This window comes from Ptychodera flava, chromosome 4 (genome assembly GCF_041260155.1).
Source record: "Ptychodera flava strain L36383 chromosome 4, AS_Pfla_20210202, whole genome shotgun sequence".
Taxonomy (NCBI): domain Eukaryota; kingdom Metazoa; phylum Hemichordata; class Enteropneusta; family Ptychoderidae; genus Ptychodera; species Ptychodera flava.
The window spans coordinates 28,941,186-28,956,292 of NC_091931.1; the positions used below are offsets into that span (position 1 = coordinate 28,941,186).

The 15,107-nt window shown below is 38.2% G+C and overlaps 1 protein-coding gene across 1 annotated transcript in view; it reads right to left on the reverse strand.

The window, feature by feature from the left end:
- LOC139131393 (sacsin-like) overlaps nucleotides 1–14,245 on the reverse strand; it is a 97,085-nt gene extending 82,840 nt beyond the window's left edge. The window contains exon 1 of the mRNA XM_070697418.1: nucleotides 2,410–14,245. Coding sequence (XP_070553519.1) covers nucleotides 8,629–14,115 — 5,487 coding nt within the window. The 5' untranslated portion in view covers nucleotides 14,116–14,245 and the 3' untranslated portion in view covers nucleotides 2,410–8,628. The remainder of the gene's footprint in view (nucleotides 1–2,409) is intronic.
- Between the last annotated feature and the right edge of the window lie 862 nt (nucleotides 14,246–15,107).

The following is a 15,107-nucleotide window of genomic DNA, read 5'->3' on the forward strand; positions in this document are numbered from 1 at the left end:
ACAACAATAACAGAAAACTAGCCTAAAGTCACAGTTGCATGGTTGCCCTATAGTGTTCGAGCGACTAAATATCTATTGAACCGGTTTTCGTCTTTGAAATATACTAAATACCAAGAAAAATTAGCATAGGTCACCAACCTATCTTTTCGGTTAAAAGCTGTTACAACATTAGACTTGGTTCAAGTCGGTGAATTTAAAAAAAAATAAAATCATTTATAATAGTTTCTCTTGTGTCTCTCCTATTTCGTACAAACCTATCCGGAATTTGGCAGCTCACGCCAGGTTTTCCCAGCGATTGAATGCGTCACGTTTGAGTCTGCGCAGTAGTGAGTTAGTTTCTGCCGGATTCACCGACTTGGACTTCTTGCAGAGTACAGGCGGTGAGACGGACTGTGTACACAGTGACGTAGAGCAAATACAAAATGATTGACAGCCCCCGCCGTTATTCTGGCCAATAAGAAGAGCGCATGCTAATAAACCTCTGCATGCATTAAAAAGTTTGTTGTCATCTCCGTGCAAAGCTAGACATCGAGTACGTTTTTAATATATCTGGGCGAATAATGGCATCAAGTTCGAACATCAACCGCGTTTTACAACTGATCGGTCGACCATCGCTAATCATGCGAGATTACCAAAGAAAGCTTGTTGAGAGTTACATTGAGGAAAAGATGTGTTCGTCTGCGCACCAACCGCAGCGGAAAATCACTGACATACGAAGTCGCCCCACATTGTTTTGATTTCCATCGCTTTGGGCACGTAAGAGAACAGGCTACAACTGTAAGGACGGTGTCTTTTTCCATCCTTGAATAACCGGCGACGATTTTCGCATTTTGCAACATGGGCCCCACAAACAACACATATTTTCACGCGTTTTCGGTGGTGATACAACAAGGTCGTGCTGACTTTTGTGGAAGTGATCGCACTCGACATTTTGTCAACAACGCCATGTGAGTTTTATGCACGTCTCGTTTGGGTCAATATTGGTACATGTAACTCCTCCCAATGTGTAAAATGTAGTGATGTCATCTTATGAATAATATTTGAGTAAAGAAAACGTCATCTCATGAATAATTTATAGCAACGCAGATCGTGCAAGAAAGCCAAGTCTGTGATTCCGGGTAAAACTCCGCTGTATAGCGTTCACTCCACTCATCGCGTTCACCCTACTCATCGCGTCCACTCACGCGCGCGTTTCACATGAAAGCAGAATACAAATCATTGCGTTCACTCCACTCAAACATTCACAAATCACAGACTTGAACCAAGTCTATTACAACATTTGAACTTTCTCCAAATTTTGTGAGTTACTTTAGTCAATAAAATTAGATCTGATGCGCAATGTACATTGGATTTGAATTTCTATGGAGAAATCACCCATCATGCATAGTTACATGCCACATGTTCTCGACCGCATGCTTTTCATTTTCCCATTGTTTACAATCACGTCATATAATATGCACTTGCGTACTTCTAATAATGTCTCTTGATCGCACTATTATTCTGAAGGCCTACCAGTGGCTTAATCTTGCTTTATAAATCAATCAGCCAGCATTGCGGGAGACGATTACTTTATCTATGTAAGATAGTAAGCTTTGTTCATGAATTTGTACCATAATAAGGTCTTGGGAAGTTACTCGTACGGCGTTATCGAATTTACATTTTTTTGAAATCTTGTCAAGATACCTGAGGATATCTGTTCGAGATGATATTTGACTAAATAAGATAATCTTCAGCAGTGTATATGGATACCAGTTGATAATAGAATAAAACAAATATATTCAGTAACTGACAATGGTTCGTTTTAATACCGTTACCTTCAAACAAACAACTACACAAAAATCATTTCACAATCTAAAATGTAACTTAATCCAAAGTCAATTTTTCTTACTAATTATCATGGTAATACTACATCAATCTGCAAACGGGAAATATTTGTCAGTCTTTGATATCGACATCACACAACCTATACACCACTTGGCTAATATGCCATGGCGCCCTCTGACTCTTAGAGACACACCATATTAAGGTAATTTAACAAGGTTGCTGACAATCTCCAAACAGTTTTTAAACAAACATAATTAAACATAATTCGTTTGCTTTATGAAAATGACCATACATTTAAAAAGAAAAGTTATTCATTAGATTGAAATGACGCTATAGGATTATTGGGCGCATTTTCATTGTGGGTATGTTGTTGATTTCTGTAATTATTTATGTGGTGTATTACGCGTATTATACATTCGGTAATTTTGGAAAATTCAGCTTTTCGTAGGAAATGTCTCCTGACAAGGCAGCGCCATGACCCTTGTATGTAGGTTGTGACATGATCGGGATCAAATTTCGAAATTAACGTAGAAGTTGAAGGGCATATAACACCTCAATAGTCCTCCATAATAGCGTTGACAGAACCTGACATGAACTGTTTACATATAACTGGCAAGGTTACTAGCTTACATGAAGCAAAGTGAGCATAAACTACGTCCCCATGATCTTGTATAACAACAAATAATAAAGTCAACGACAAAACAAACAGATAAACAGACAAACCGACAAAACAAAGAGAAAAGAAATGACCATCGAAAAATAATAAACATAGGGCCAAAGTCCCTGAAGCTACTATAGACATGGATACAAAATTAAGTATTTCATGACTGTATGAAATTATCTCACTAAGGTCATCCTAGGGACCTGTAAACCAAATATTAAAGCTGTCTGACCAGCGGTTTTGAAAAAAACAAGCGACTCAACAGTTGACAGAGCTCTGCTGTGTTATGTAGAGAATAACCCTTTGTGACACATGTATTGATGAAGAAGGTGGATATCTTTGATAGCTCATTTCAGGATGGCCTGACCAAAAATAGAAAAAAAAATTCCGTAAAAATACAGATTTGCATATTTCATCACAATTTTAACAAATCTAAGTTGGGTTATCCCTAGGGACCTGTATACCAAATAACAAAGCTGTCTGACCAGTGGTTATGAAGAAGAAGATTTTTTACCAAAAACACCTTTTTTGGTGCTAATATTTTCAACAATATCAAAAATTAATAAAAAGAGTTTCTCAAAATCATATATTTTATCCACACAACAAATATCAAATCAGTAAGTACTGCAGTTCTCAAGATATTTGAGTAGACGGACGCCTCACAAACGGACATACATACATACATACATACATACATACATACATACATACTGACATACATACTGACATACATACATACTGACATACATACATACATACTGACAGTGCACGCTGGACAGATACCCATCCCAATAGCTTCTATAGACTATATTAGTCTATAGTAGCTAATAAACGAGAGTTAATTACATTCTAATTAAAGTAAACAAGACTTGCTTAAATCAAGATTTTCATCATAAAAAACAGCATATCTGTCAGGTTATAAAGAATCTTAAGCTGGTTATATTTTTATCAGTATTTTCATCCTATTAACCAAGCACATTTTAACTTTCAAATTAACATTGTAAGTAAGTTCTGTTGAATAAGTTGAGACTGTACGTACTCAGAGAAAGCACACTGAAGAGACAAATGTTTGAAACTTAAGAAGTTCAAGGTCATCAAAAGCATCATGTAACACTTTCATTGCACTGTTTGCACAGATTGCATAATTGCTATAAATAGCACATGAGGAATCTTACAGCCCAGCTTTACCATAAAAACCCTATCACTTTGACCACTCTTTTAATTGGCCACTCTATTTTTTTCCTCAAAAAGTAATTTTATTTTATCCTTACCAAGTCAACCATAAATGGAAATTAGAACTTTCTCTATCTCTATTTATTTGACCACCCTATCATGACAAACTATTTTGAGCAATTTCTTTTAGATAACATACAGGGCACAATAAATGACGGTTCAGAATATGTCAAAGTTGGGATTCAGGAAAGTTGCCTTTACATGTTTTAATCCGCCAAGATCGTAAGCATTTCACTATGAACTGTCAAAAAAGTTGAGATTTCTGATAATTCTACACTAAACTTATTTTGGCTTTGATGATTTCCTAATTAATTCAATTATTTAAAATCACATCAATTATTTTTTTCTGGGTGAATTGATAGGGTTTATACAGTACAAGAATTACATACAATGTAAGTCAAATTTTGATCAAAAATGACAAAAAAAATTCCTTAAAAATACAGATTTGCATATTTCATCACAATTTGAACAAATCTAAGTTGGGTTGTCCTTAGGGACCTGTATACCAAATAACAAAGCTGTCTGACCAGCGGTTATGAAGAAGAAGATTTTTTACAAAAAACGCCTTTTTTGGCATTAATTTGCCTTTTTTCAACAATATCAAAAAATTAAAAAAACCAATTTCTCAAAATCATATTTTTCATCTACACAACAAATATCAAATCAGTAAGTACTGTGGTTCTCAAGATATTTGAGTGGACGGACGCCTCACAAACGGACATACATACATACATACATACATACATACATACATACATACATACATACATACATACATACATACATACATACATACATACATACATACATACATACATACATACATACATACAGACATACATACAGACATACATACAGACTGACGACGGACGCCGGACGGATACCCATCCCAATAGCTTCTATAGACTATAGTCTATAGTAGCGAAAAACTCTTGGATAAAGAAATGTTCCACCTTGTATTTTTTGAAGGTCGAAAAGTTCAATTTCCCTTTAGAGGTAACATGGGGATGGCTGTCTTTCTGAATTTCAAATATTGGTAAATTAATTGTATTAAATTACATATAAGAAAGTCAACGGCAAAGCAAACAGACAAACAGACAAACCGACACCCCAAAAATCAAACAAAACAAAGAGAAAAGAAATGGCCATCGAAAAATAATAAAAACTCTTGGATAAAGAAATGTTCCACCTTGTATTTTTGAAGGTCGAAAAGTTCAATTTCCCTTTGGAGGTAACATAGGGATGGCGGTCTTTCTGAATTTCAAATATTGGTAAATTAATTGTATTAAATTACACTTGAGTAGCTAAATTAAGATTTGGTAGTATCTTCAGCATGTCATTATACAAGTAGAAAGGCAGGCAGTAGCTAATACACAGTGGACTCAAACAAAGTTTTCAATTCATCGCTAGTAACCTAAGGAGTTATGTCTGAATTCAGAATATAATACTCAAGGTCCAAAGTTGACGCCGTTTTGGTTCGTATCACAAGCTTTGTAACCAATAATTCATTCTTGCCAAAAAGTTTAACTAGAAAATCATTTAAAGTGCAATTACATTAAAACTAATAGTCTATCTCATTTTTAATTTTCAGAATGCGCTAACGATCTCTAAACTAATGGTATTCCCTGCGGACTGGGATATAATGTTTCATGCACCACCACCAAATAACAAGAATACATGGAAATAAAATAGGGGAAAATTTAGATCTGAATATTTGATGTTCTGATAAATGGAAAGAACCTCTATATAAAAGGTATGTCATTGTGATCTTCTGGTATCATAACATTGGAACAGTCACATGGGCTTTAAAAGTGAGGTCTTGACTTTCTCCTCTATGTTGAATTTTCAAAAACATATTCCAATGAGTTAACCTTGTTTGCCAATAAGCCATGGAATCCTGAAAGTGACACACCGATATTCTTGACAGAATACAACATCAAACTATACTTATAGGATCTGAGGAAAAAAGTGTTTCATTGACAGCTCCGATTGCTGTCCCTTGAAAGCACTTTCTCAAAATTTGATACTTAAACATAAAGCGTAAAATTTTCACACAAACATAAGAACAACCAGTGTTCATTCTAGGACGTAAAAACAAGGGGCCACTGTGGGCCCCTACTCCTGTCCCAAGGGGGCCATTTTAGAAAATCTGGGGCCGTCATGATCACACATGTAAAACCCTTGAATTTTCTGCTGAAAATACTATAGTCTATCAAGTCAAGAAAAGGAGAATACTAGAGATCGGGCCACCTGTAACCAACGAAGCCTACAGCAAAGTTGGGCCCCGTACGTACGCAACAGGCCCAACAATGGCAGCAGCAAACTAACCGTTTGGTTTGATTCAATTGTTTACGTAACTTATGTGATGAATTATTGATGTCGGACTTGAACAACTGTACAAATTACTACGGACTGTGATTTTGACTGTGGAAACGATCATGATGAACAAAGCTTAGCGCACCGGTAGGATTTCTCCGAGTGGCCCCCGATTTGCACTGGTCGACAATTAGGGCCTACCACACTGATACAACACGAGACTCGAGAGTGTAACCCGTACGACCTACATAAAGTGATCGATACATTAACTTTTAAACATAACTTGTATGTATTAGCAAATTTACGATCATTGGTTCTGACCAAAGGGTTTTACACAGCGGTGTTGTTCTATGCATAGACCTGCATGGCTACGCTAGAAAACGAGATATGTCCGACCTAAACTATGTTGCTCTTCAAAACGACCATCTGGCCGGCCAAGCGTGAATGCTTTCCTTGCAGTGTTCAACGTTTCGCAGGTATGGACGATAGACGTTGCAAACGCTTCAATTTAAGGGACTGCCTGATCATCCTGGGTTCATCAACTATTATATAGTACTGTCGTTAAAAATCTGAGCAGCGACTAGCTTTTCACGATAACGCGGCGGCCAGAGCCGTTGTTTACATTCATCGATCGTACCACATGCGCACGGCTCCAATACACCATTGCCCCTACATCAGTCCTTTCTACCCAGCTTCCTATGCACCACCATATATGCTGTAGTGGGCAAAGGTCGAAGGGTAACTGAATCGTTTTACATGGCACATTATGACTGAGGTAATGACCTTCGGAGAGCTACGTAAATGTATGAAGTGAACTACATGTTGCGCCCTTAGTGGCGCACCAAAGGTAGAAATGAGGGCCATTTGAGATTTTTTTGCGCAAATTGCGCAATGGCGCGTCCTAGAATTAACTCTGAGAACAACACTCATAAAAGGGTTATAAAATGGTCAACAATAATTTCAACATTGGGATGGGACTCATCAGAGAATCAGAGATGACCATTTTATCATACAAAATCATGAATGAAAGTGAAAGACCTTGCACAATCGTTTTTCTGTAATTCACTCGCGAATGATTATCATAACTTAAGTAAACTAAATTCAGTGACCACATTAATTGTAAACCAGTTGATAGGGTTCAAGTAGCTAGTGAACTACTTATTCCTAGTTTTAGCTCAAATCCTAATCCGTACTATTTTATCATTAAATGTTTACTTGGCATCAGGCATAAATTTAGCAATGATTAAGCTTTGATAAACTTCAGTTCGATTTTGTAAATTTCAAACAATATTTGAAAGCAAAACTAGATGCGGCGAAACGTTTTAATTAGCTTTTTCATTTGATTTCTGTGTGTCCACGAAGTGTTTAAAGGAGTGCCATTTTCTCCTTTCCATACTTATAGAAACATCTGTTGCAAAACCTGTAAGATTGAGTGATGATGAATGGTAAAAGGAAAAAATAATATTATTTCTGTGCCTAAATATACCTAGGTATAGCACCATTTATTAACCTCAAGTGAAGTTTAAAGTACCAAAGTAACTTTAGGAAGGTTTGTCCAGAAACATTCCTTTGATTGTTCTATCACTTTTTGTCTGTCACCTTGTTTCAGTTTAGTGCACATGGACTTTACAAGCTAAGAAAGTGTTTCAATCGTGTCTGTGTATGTTTTGAAAATGTTTTCCCCACATAGTGTATTTTAGCTGATGATTATTGTCAGTCAGTTTTTTTACCTCTATATGTTTGCCTAAAATTTCTCGATATCAATGAAGTCCTTTATATGTGTCAACATTCTTTATGCCACTATGATTGCATCCTCTGCTTGTTGCTTCTTGTAGGACTTGCTTGGTATTAGATGATGGCGAGGGTACCTTGTGTTGCTGAAGTCACAACCAAGTTTATCCAGCATAGATGTATCTTCGTCCAGTCTGGATGGGCATGCAGAGTGTGTTTGAATTGCATATGCCAGTGACAACAAACTCGTACTGTCGTGCTTCGGTTTGCCATCTATAGAGTACTTCGCTGCTTTTAGTGCCTTTTCGGCTGCTTGGTGAACCTTGAAGCATACTCAATTGTAGGAGGGATTGTCAATATTAAAGTCATTATTTAGTGACTGAAGATCTTGCTGTGCAAGCCTACACTGTACTCTAGCTTCTCATGGGTTTGGCGTGGTTGCACAGAATGTAGGTGGGCTGTATGAGTGGGAAGAACGATGATGTCTGCTCCAATGTCAGTTGTAATGATTTTGATATGTATCATGTTTTTGTCTATGGCGATGAGCTTCTCAATTCAATTCTTCATAGAGCCTGCTGTAACTTTCTATATCTGGCCTCCCGCTCTCCAGTCTAGTAATTTCCTGCTGGATGAACTGAAAAGTAGCGGTGGCAATGTGTTTATTGTCTAGATTCTTGTCTGGGTGCCACTGTTTGTACAGGCGTTTGGGGACCGTTTTCTGTTCATCTTTAGTTAACTTGAAAGCTGTTTTTAAAGTTTTCTTTATTTTATACTTTGTGTCACCTAGTGATATATCTTCTCTAGCCCTGGCTTCTGATTCATTATTCTCGCCTGCCTCAGTGTAAACTTCAAGATCTTTTGGTTTATTTTTTGAATCGCTTGAATTTAAAGAGATCATTGCAGCTTACTTCAACAGGCTCATTTCCTCCACTATTGACCTTATACTTTTTTTTTCGTCCACGTGTATCACCTGAATCAGCATAAACATCAAGCACTTCAATTACTTCAGCAAACACATATTCTCCTGATTCACTTTCTGCACCATCTCCTTCTTGTATAGATTTTCTTGATGCAACAACTTCACCTGCACGAAAACTGTTGATGGGATCATTGTTCAAAAGATTAACGACGTCTTCAGGTACTGGTTTACCTGGGGAACTTTCATCTTCTTTCACCTCATCAATTTGGTCATATTCAGGTATATGGTAGTCTTCAGACAGGATGTCTTCAAAATGTTCAACACCTTTTGACAGCAGAGTTTGTACGACCGCAGTGTCTATTACTTGCCAAGATATTATCTTGTTCACTTTAGTGACCAATTTTCCCAGCAGGCGAATCTCCACTGGAATGTCCCCATGATTTATATACAGGTCAAAGCCATCTTCACTTTCACTCATAAATATTTGTTGGTCGTTTTCACTTCCATCAATGTATTCTCCTCTAGATGGACTGTAAATCATTGTTTCCAATTTCCTCATGCAATGGATCCGTAATTTTGTTTTTAAGTTGGCAATCTGATCTTTCCTGCATGTATCGAGAAAATTTGGTCCTCGCTGATGTCTAATAATTCTCTTTAAAGCCAGGGCAAGTTCTTCACTGCTCAGCATTCCTTTGAAGTGGCAACTGTAATCACAAGACTCTGCAATACACGGCTTGGCATGAGGGCCTATTTTCTCAGATACGACCTTTCCAACATCTTTTGGCCGGTGTTTTTCTGGTAGTAATTCGACACTCATGTTTCCCTTCCTTTCGTCACATCCACATTCAGTAAGAGGCAAGAGAAAGTCATACTCTGATTGGTCAATTCGACGTATCAAATGATAACTACCATGATATAATTCAGTAGATAACTTGAGCTTATAGGTTGCACTTGGCAGGTAGAGTCTGTTGACACTCTCACTGTCTTTTTCATATGTATCATCACTAAGGTAATGAAACAAAGCCTTTGTAGCCGATAGTACTTTCTTTTTCTCATTGGGATCCATATTGTTGTCTTTGCATCTTTCTTTGATTGAAGTGAGAACACATGCATATTGCTGAAATGTTGCATTCTCTTCAGTTCCCAGTTGTTGAAATAGCTCATCATACTGCCCGAGAGCTCTTGGTGGTGTATACATATATGGCTGTAGGGTATCACTGGGTAGTGGGCCAAGCTTGTAAGCAAGTTGGTTGGCACGTACAAGCATTTTATTATTATCAACCAGTACTAAGGGTGTATTAGATAGCCTTGTCTTCAAAGGTGTATTATTTATATTTTGCTGCAGATATTTATATATCTTAATCAACACAGAAGATAGAGTCTCTCTTGTCTTCTTTGGAACAGTGTCTTCAGTGTCAGGACAGTTTTCCTTTGCCATCCGGTCACAAATATTTTGACAGTGATTAATGACACTGCCAAGTGACTGTTTATCTGATATGCCAAGATATTGATGAAGGTCCACCCTCTTGTTTCTGATATATTCATATCGTGTAGGTATTGCCCAGTGTGGTAGAAGGAAACAGCTTGTCCAAGCTAATTCCACATGTTGTTCAGATATGTTACCATTATAGCAGATAAAGGGTACGACATCAGTGCCTTCTCTCAGAAATGGTGGGTGAATGTCACATAAGTCATGTCTCACACGTGCTGATGGAATGAACTTGATTTTTGAAATTTCTTGGAAAGTGTCTGGTGTACGCAAGTCATTGTTATTATTAAGTTCACCTGCTAGCAGTTTGGACTTACACAGAATTGGTTTTAGAGCAGCAGATGTGCAACGTATTGCTGAGGTAGCAACTCTGTTCACATACTGAAGAAACAAAGATTTGGTAACTGTTGTTTTCAAGCCAAGTCTTTCTAAGAAATTTCCCCATCGGTAATCATCTGCAAATTCTTTGGGTAGATGATAGCATTTATCCTCCATTTCCATAAACACATTGTTCTTTGGATCAAAGAAATAATCAACCCTTTTCAGAGTGCCATCTTCTGAGGGAATCAATTCAACTGATGAAAGGATTCTGATGATATGTTCTTGTTGCTTGTTGTTCAAACGTGATGGCATCAATTTATCTCTTATGTACTTCAGATGAGCAACTCGAGATTGATTGGAAAATATATGGAAATTTGGGATGATGTACATTTTGTACACATCAAAAACGTCGATAGCAGATACTCCTATGCCTTGAAGTAGCAACTGAAGATGAAGTTTAGGAGATAAGAAAACACAGCTGCACTTGTTCCATAGGCCATCAGGAACTTCTGGAAATGATCCAGATAGCACATGGCATTTGCTATAGCTGTACAGGCTTGTTAACTCGCCACTGTGTTTCTCATAAACTGGTAGCTTCTTCAGTATGTTAATATGCTGATGGCTGTAATTTTTAATTTCCTTTTGAAAGTATTGAAGAAAGGTTTCAGCCTCATATTTACTAATGCTGAGAAAACAGATTGACCTCTTAGTCATCAAATAGTCAATCAGTGACAAGACATCCTTGCATTCTTCTGGAGATACCACATATGGTTGGAGTAGCTCTGCAATCCTTTCCTTTGTGCATGGTTCGTTTTCTATGATTTCTTGTGAAACCTCTGGGCACCTCAGTTTCCTAAATAGTTGGCTAACATGGAACTGCAAACTCCATTCATCTTCTCTGGAAAGCAAATTGAGAACATGCTTTCCATTTGACGGTGACAGGAGTGATGACTCTGTGATTGGTATTATGGGCCATGATTGCAGGTGATGTAGTGGATCATCATCTGTTCTTGTACAAAGATATTTCCAGAGCAGCTGCAGCCACTGAATGTAAAAGTCTTTGTTAGGCACATCCAAAAGTGTGATACAGTGAGGCACATTTTCCCATTCATCTGGAAGTACACTGTTCAGATGCTGACTGAGTTCGTGAGGTGTTAGGTCTTTCCAGGCATTAACAGTAGTAGAAGAGTCAAGTCCGCGCATGAATTCCAATAAAATCGAGTGAGTGTCTGGACTTAGGAATTTGTGTTTTAGAGATGGTAACAGATCAGTAAACTCAGAAAGATAGGGTGGATCACAAGTCCTGAAAACACCGACTGTATTGTCAGCACATAACTGGAGTGGAAGTCCTGACAACTGTCGTGGATCTTTGATGCACTTGAGGACATACTTCAAGACTTTAAGGTATGATTTGACAGTTTTGTATGTTGAAAGATCAATACCACAAGGTACGTTTCCTACTGCACATGAGTTAGAATGCATAAACTCCACAATAGATACTGGGGTCACCGTATGCACCTTGATACCTAAGTGTAAGAAGGAGTCATATATCCTCATAGGTGATGCAAGGAGGTTGAAACCAGATGCCATTAAGAATGATCTTATCAGCTTTCCTGTATTTCCCCTTCCTAACGAGTCAAAGAACACGCTGTTATCTTCATTGACTGGTTCATGCCATGATATGACTGCTTCATCTAAACCACTGTGCTTGATCATTGGTAAAACTTTCACACGCATAGAGGCAATGTACACCATTGTTTGCTCTGCAAGAAAAGTCCACTCCCATTTTCTTGTTCCTGTCAGTTCAACAACCCCTTTCTGTACTAATGGAAAAAGGCCATGGTACCATTCCAAATCCTTTGATTTTACTTCATCCATATCACTGTCCTCTTTTAAATTTACAACATACTTTTGAGCTGCAACACTTAACAAGGTGGAATATGCTGGAGCCAATGCCTTGCTGATTAGTTGTTCATTCCATGCACCTCGAAAGCTGTGTCTATGACCTTGATCTCTCCAAAGGTATCTGCGTGATCTGTCCAAGGCAAAGTGACCATTAACATTGACAGGCAAATCAGTTTCAATTGGAAGTGGAAGAAAACAGTACGCATACTTTTGCTTTGTCATTTCCTTTGCAGCAGGTGCAGGTGATGACATGCCAGGTCGTATGTAGGAAGGGTATTTTGTTGCAACAGGGGTGTGCTCTGAAACCATAGCTGCCACTCCAGCTCTTGGGAGAAGTTTTCCAATATCTTCATGAGCCAGATGTTCATCAGGTCTCTCTGAAAAACCGAACTGTTGAACTATCAACCAGTCTTCTTCTCGATGTTTTGAATCCTTAACACTGAGAAGGTAGTCAGTTACTTTAACTGGAATTTCAACCACTGTTGTATTCTTATGTTGGGAAATATGCTTTGCCATATCTTCTCGTTTCAGAGTATCACTCTCTGTCATTTCTACTCCAACCATGTATAGCTGTTTCAGTTCTCCAGAGATAGTTATTTCTGAGAGTTTGATGGTCTTTATGTGATTGAGGAACATAAGACTGTCAAAGGCGTTAGATTGAAACTGTCTTATAAGTTCTCTTACATCTGATGGTCCATATGTGCTGCTCGATATGTCAGAAGCATCGCCCTCCTGTCTTAGTGGGAATCTGAAGAGCGTCCCCCCTTCCAATTTGATAAAGTCTCCAAGATAGCCACTCAACATGTGTTTGAAGCTACTTTGCAATTCACTAACTGGATCAAAAAGTATACCAGGTTTGTTAACACTGGCACCAGTGATGTATTTCAGGTGGGGATCGAATATTCCAAGTTTCTCATTGTCAGAGATAAATGTAGGGCAGTCTGTTAGGTGATATACTGAATTGAAACCAATGCCATATTGTCCAGTTGTTTCTGCATCACTTCTTTTACCACCAATACCGACCTGTTGAATACCCTTAATATCTTCATCGCTGAACACTCTGTTGTTGTATACACATATTGCTGGACGTTCCTGCATTGTTGCCCACGAATCACTGACAATCATTTGTGATGGATGTGACCTTTGGTCATATATGATATGAATTTCAGTGGCTTTTGCATCATCTGCATTCTGAAGCAGTTCCTTAAATATTTCAGAACCTCCTGGGTAGGCTTTCAGGATATCTTTCAGGCGGTTGGTAAGCTCTTCTTTCTGTCCAAATTCATGTGCAAAACCCATTAAGGATGAAAACTCTTGTGCTTTCTTGTACCTTGCAGCAACGATACCCAGTTTTTCAGCATGAGACCATGGGACATCCTTATGAGCAAAAGTATAATGGCCATTTTGTTGCAGCCATGGTGCATCATCATTAAATGTCAAGACTTTGCTTGATCTCAAAACATCGTTATTGTCTGGAACATATATGTCTTTGTCTTCTAGGTCAACACTGCTACTAGTCTTTTCACAGAGTTCACGTAATAGTGTCAGTGCAATTTTACATTCAGGTGGCTCAAGTGGGTGTTCTCTCCTCTTGTGACTAAGTTCTTCCAACACATTTATGAAGTCATTCACTTCAAATTGCTCACGGACACCACATGTACTCAGCAACTTCTTATATGGAATTATTTCTCTGGGAACTTTATACAGATAAGGCATAGTATTCTCTGTCCACAGAAAGACATTTTATCAGCTCTGACAAATGTATCATATACCCAAAACATCTTCAGCACCTTCAGCTTGTTAACGGTGTCTTCCTGGCCTTCAATGATGTGGAAAATCTCCTTTCCTGTATCGGACCTTGACGACCGACAGAGTTTGGTCTCCAATAATTGATAAACTGATTTGCATACATCAAGGGTCTCCTTGGGATTTTGACACTGAATCAGCTCTTCCAATTGGGAGACAACCTCACTGACCGGCACTTCAGTTTTTATGCCAAGTATATCCATTACATCGTCTGTAAGTAAGGTTCTGTCGAGCAGGTGTTCATCCAGTACCGCAGCTACAGATCCAACGACATTGACAGCTTTACATCCATATAGCCTCCTACCATTCAGAATATTGCGTTTATTAGCCCACCACTTTAATGGATAGTCCCGTGGCTTTTGTAAAACTGGAAGAAAGACTATGTTGGATAACTTTGCTTTTTCATCCACACTTGGTTCACATCCAGACGTGATAACTTTGTTCATTACTTTGAGAATTATTTTCACACGCTCGACAGCTGCTGTGAGGCCATCAGTATCTAACACATCAACTACTGAACTAGCTCTCTCACAAATGTCTTCCCAAGAAAGTCTTGTTGTTGCCATTCCAAGTTCAGTCAATGACAAGAGTCTCTCTTGCTTGAACATTTGCAGCTCCTTGGCATAGGGAAAACGTCCATCACTATCCTTGAAAAGTGCCCCAACAAGAGATTCCGGATGTACAAGATTGCATGGTTTGTCCACTGACAAACCATCCGGTGACACAGGAATGCATTCAACATTCTTCAGGAGATCATCAAATAATCTGATTTGTTGTGCACCCATACGGATATCCAAAAGATAAGTGACCAGAGGATTGCGTATATCATATGAAAGATCATCGACACAGTCAAAAAATACTTCTGTATATAATTTTCTGATGTCATAGGTGTTTTTGTCCAG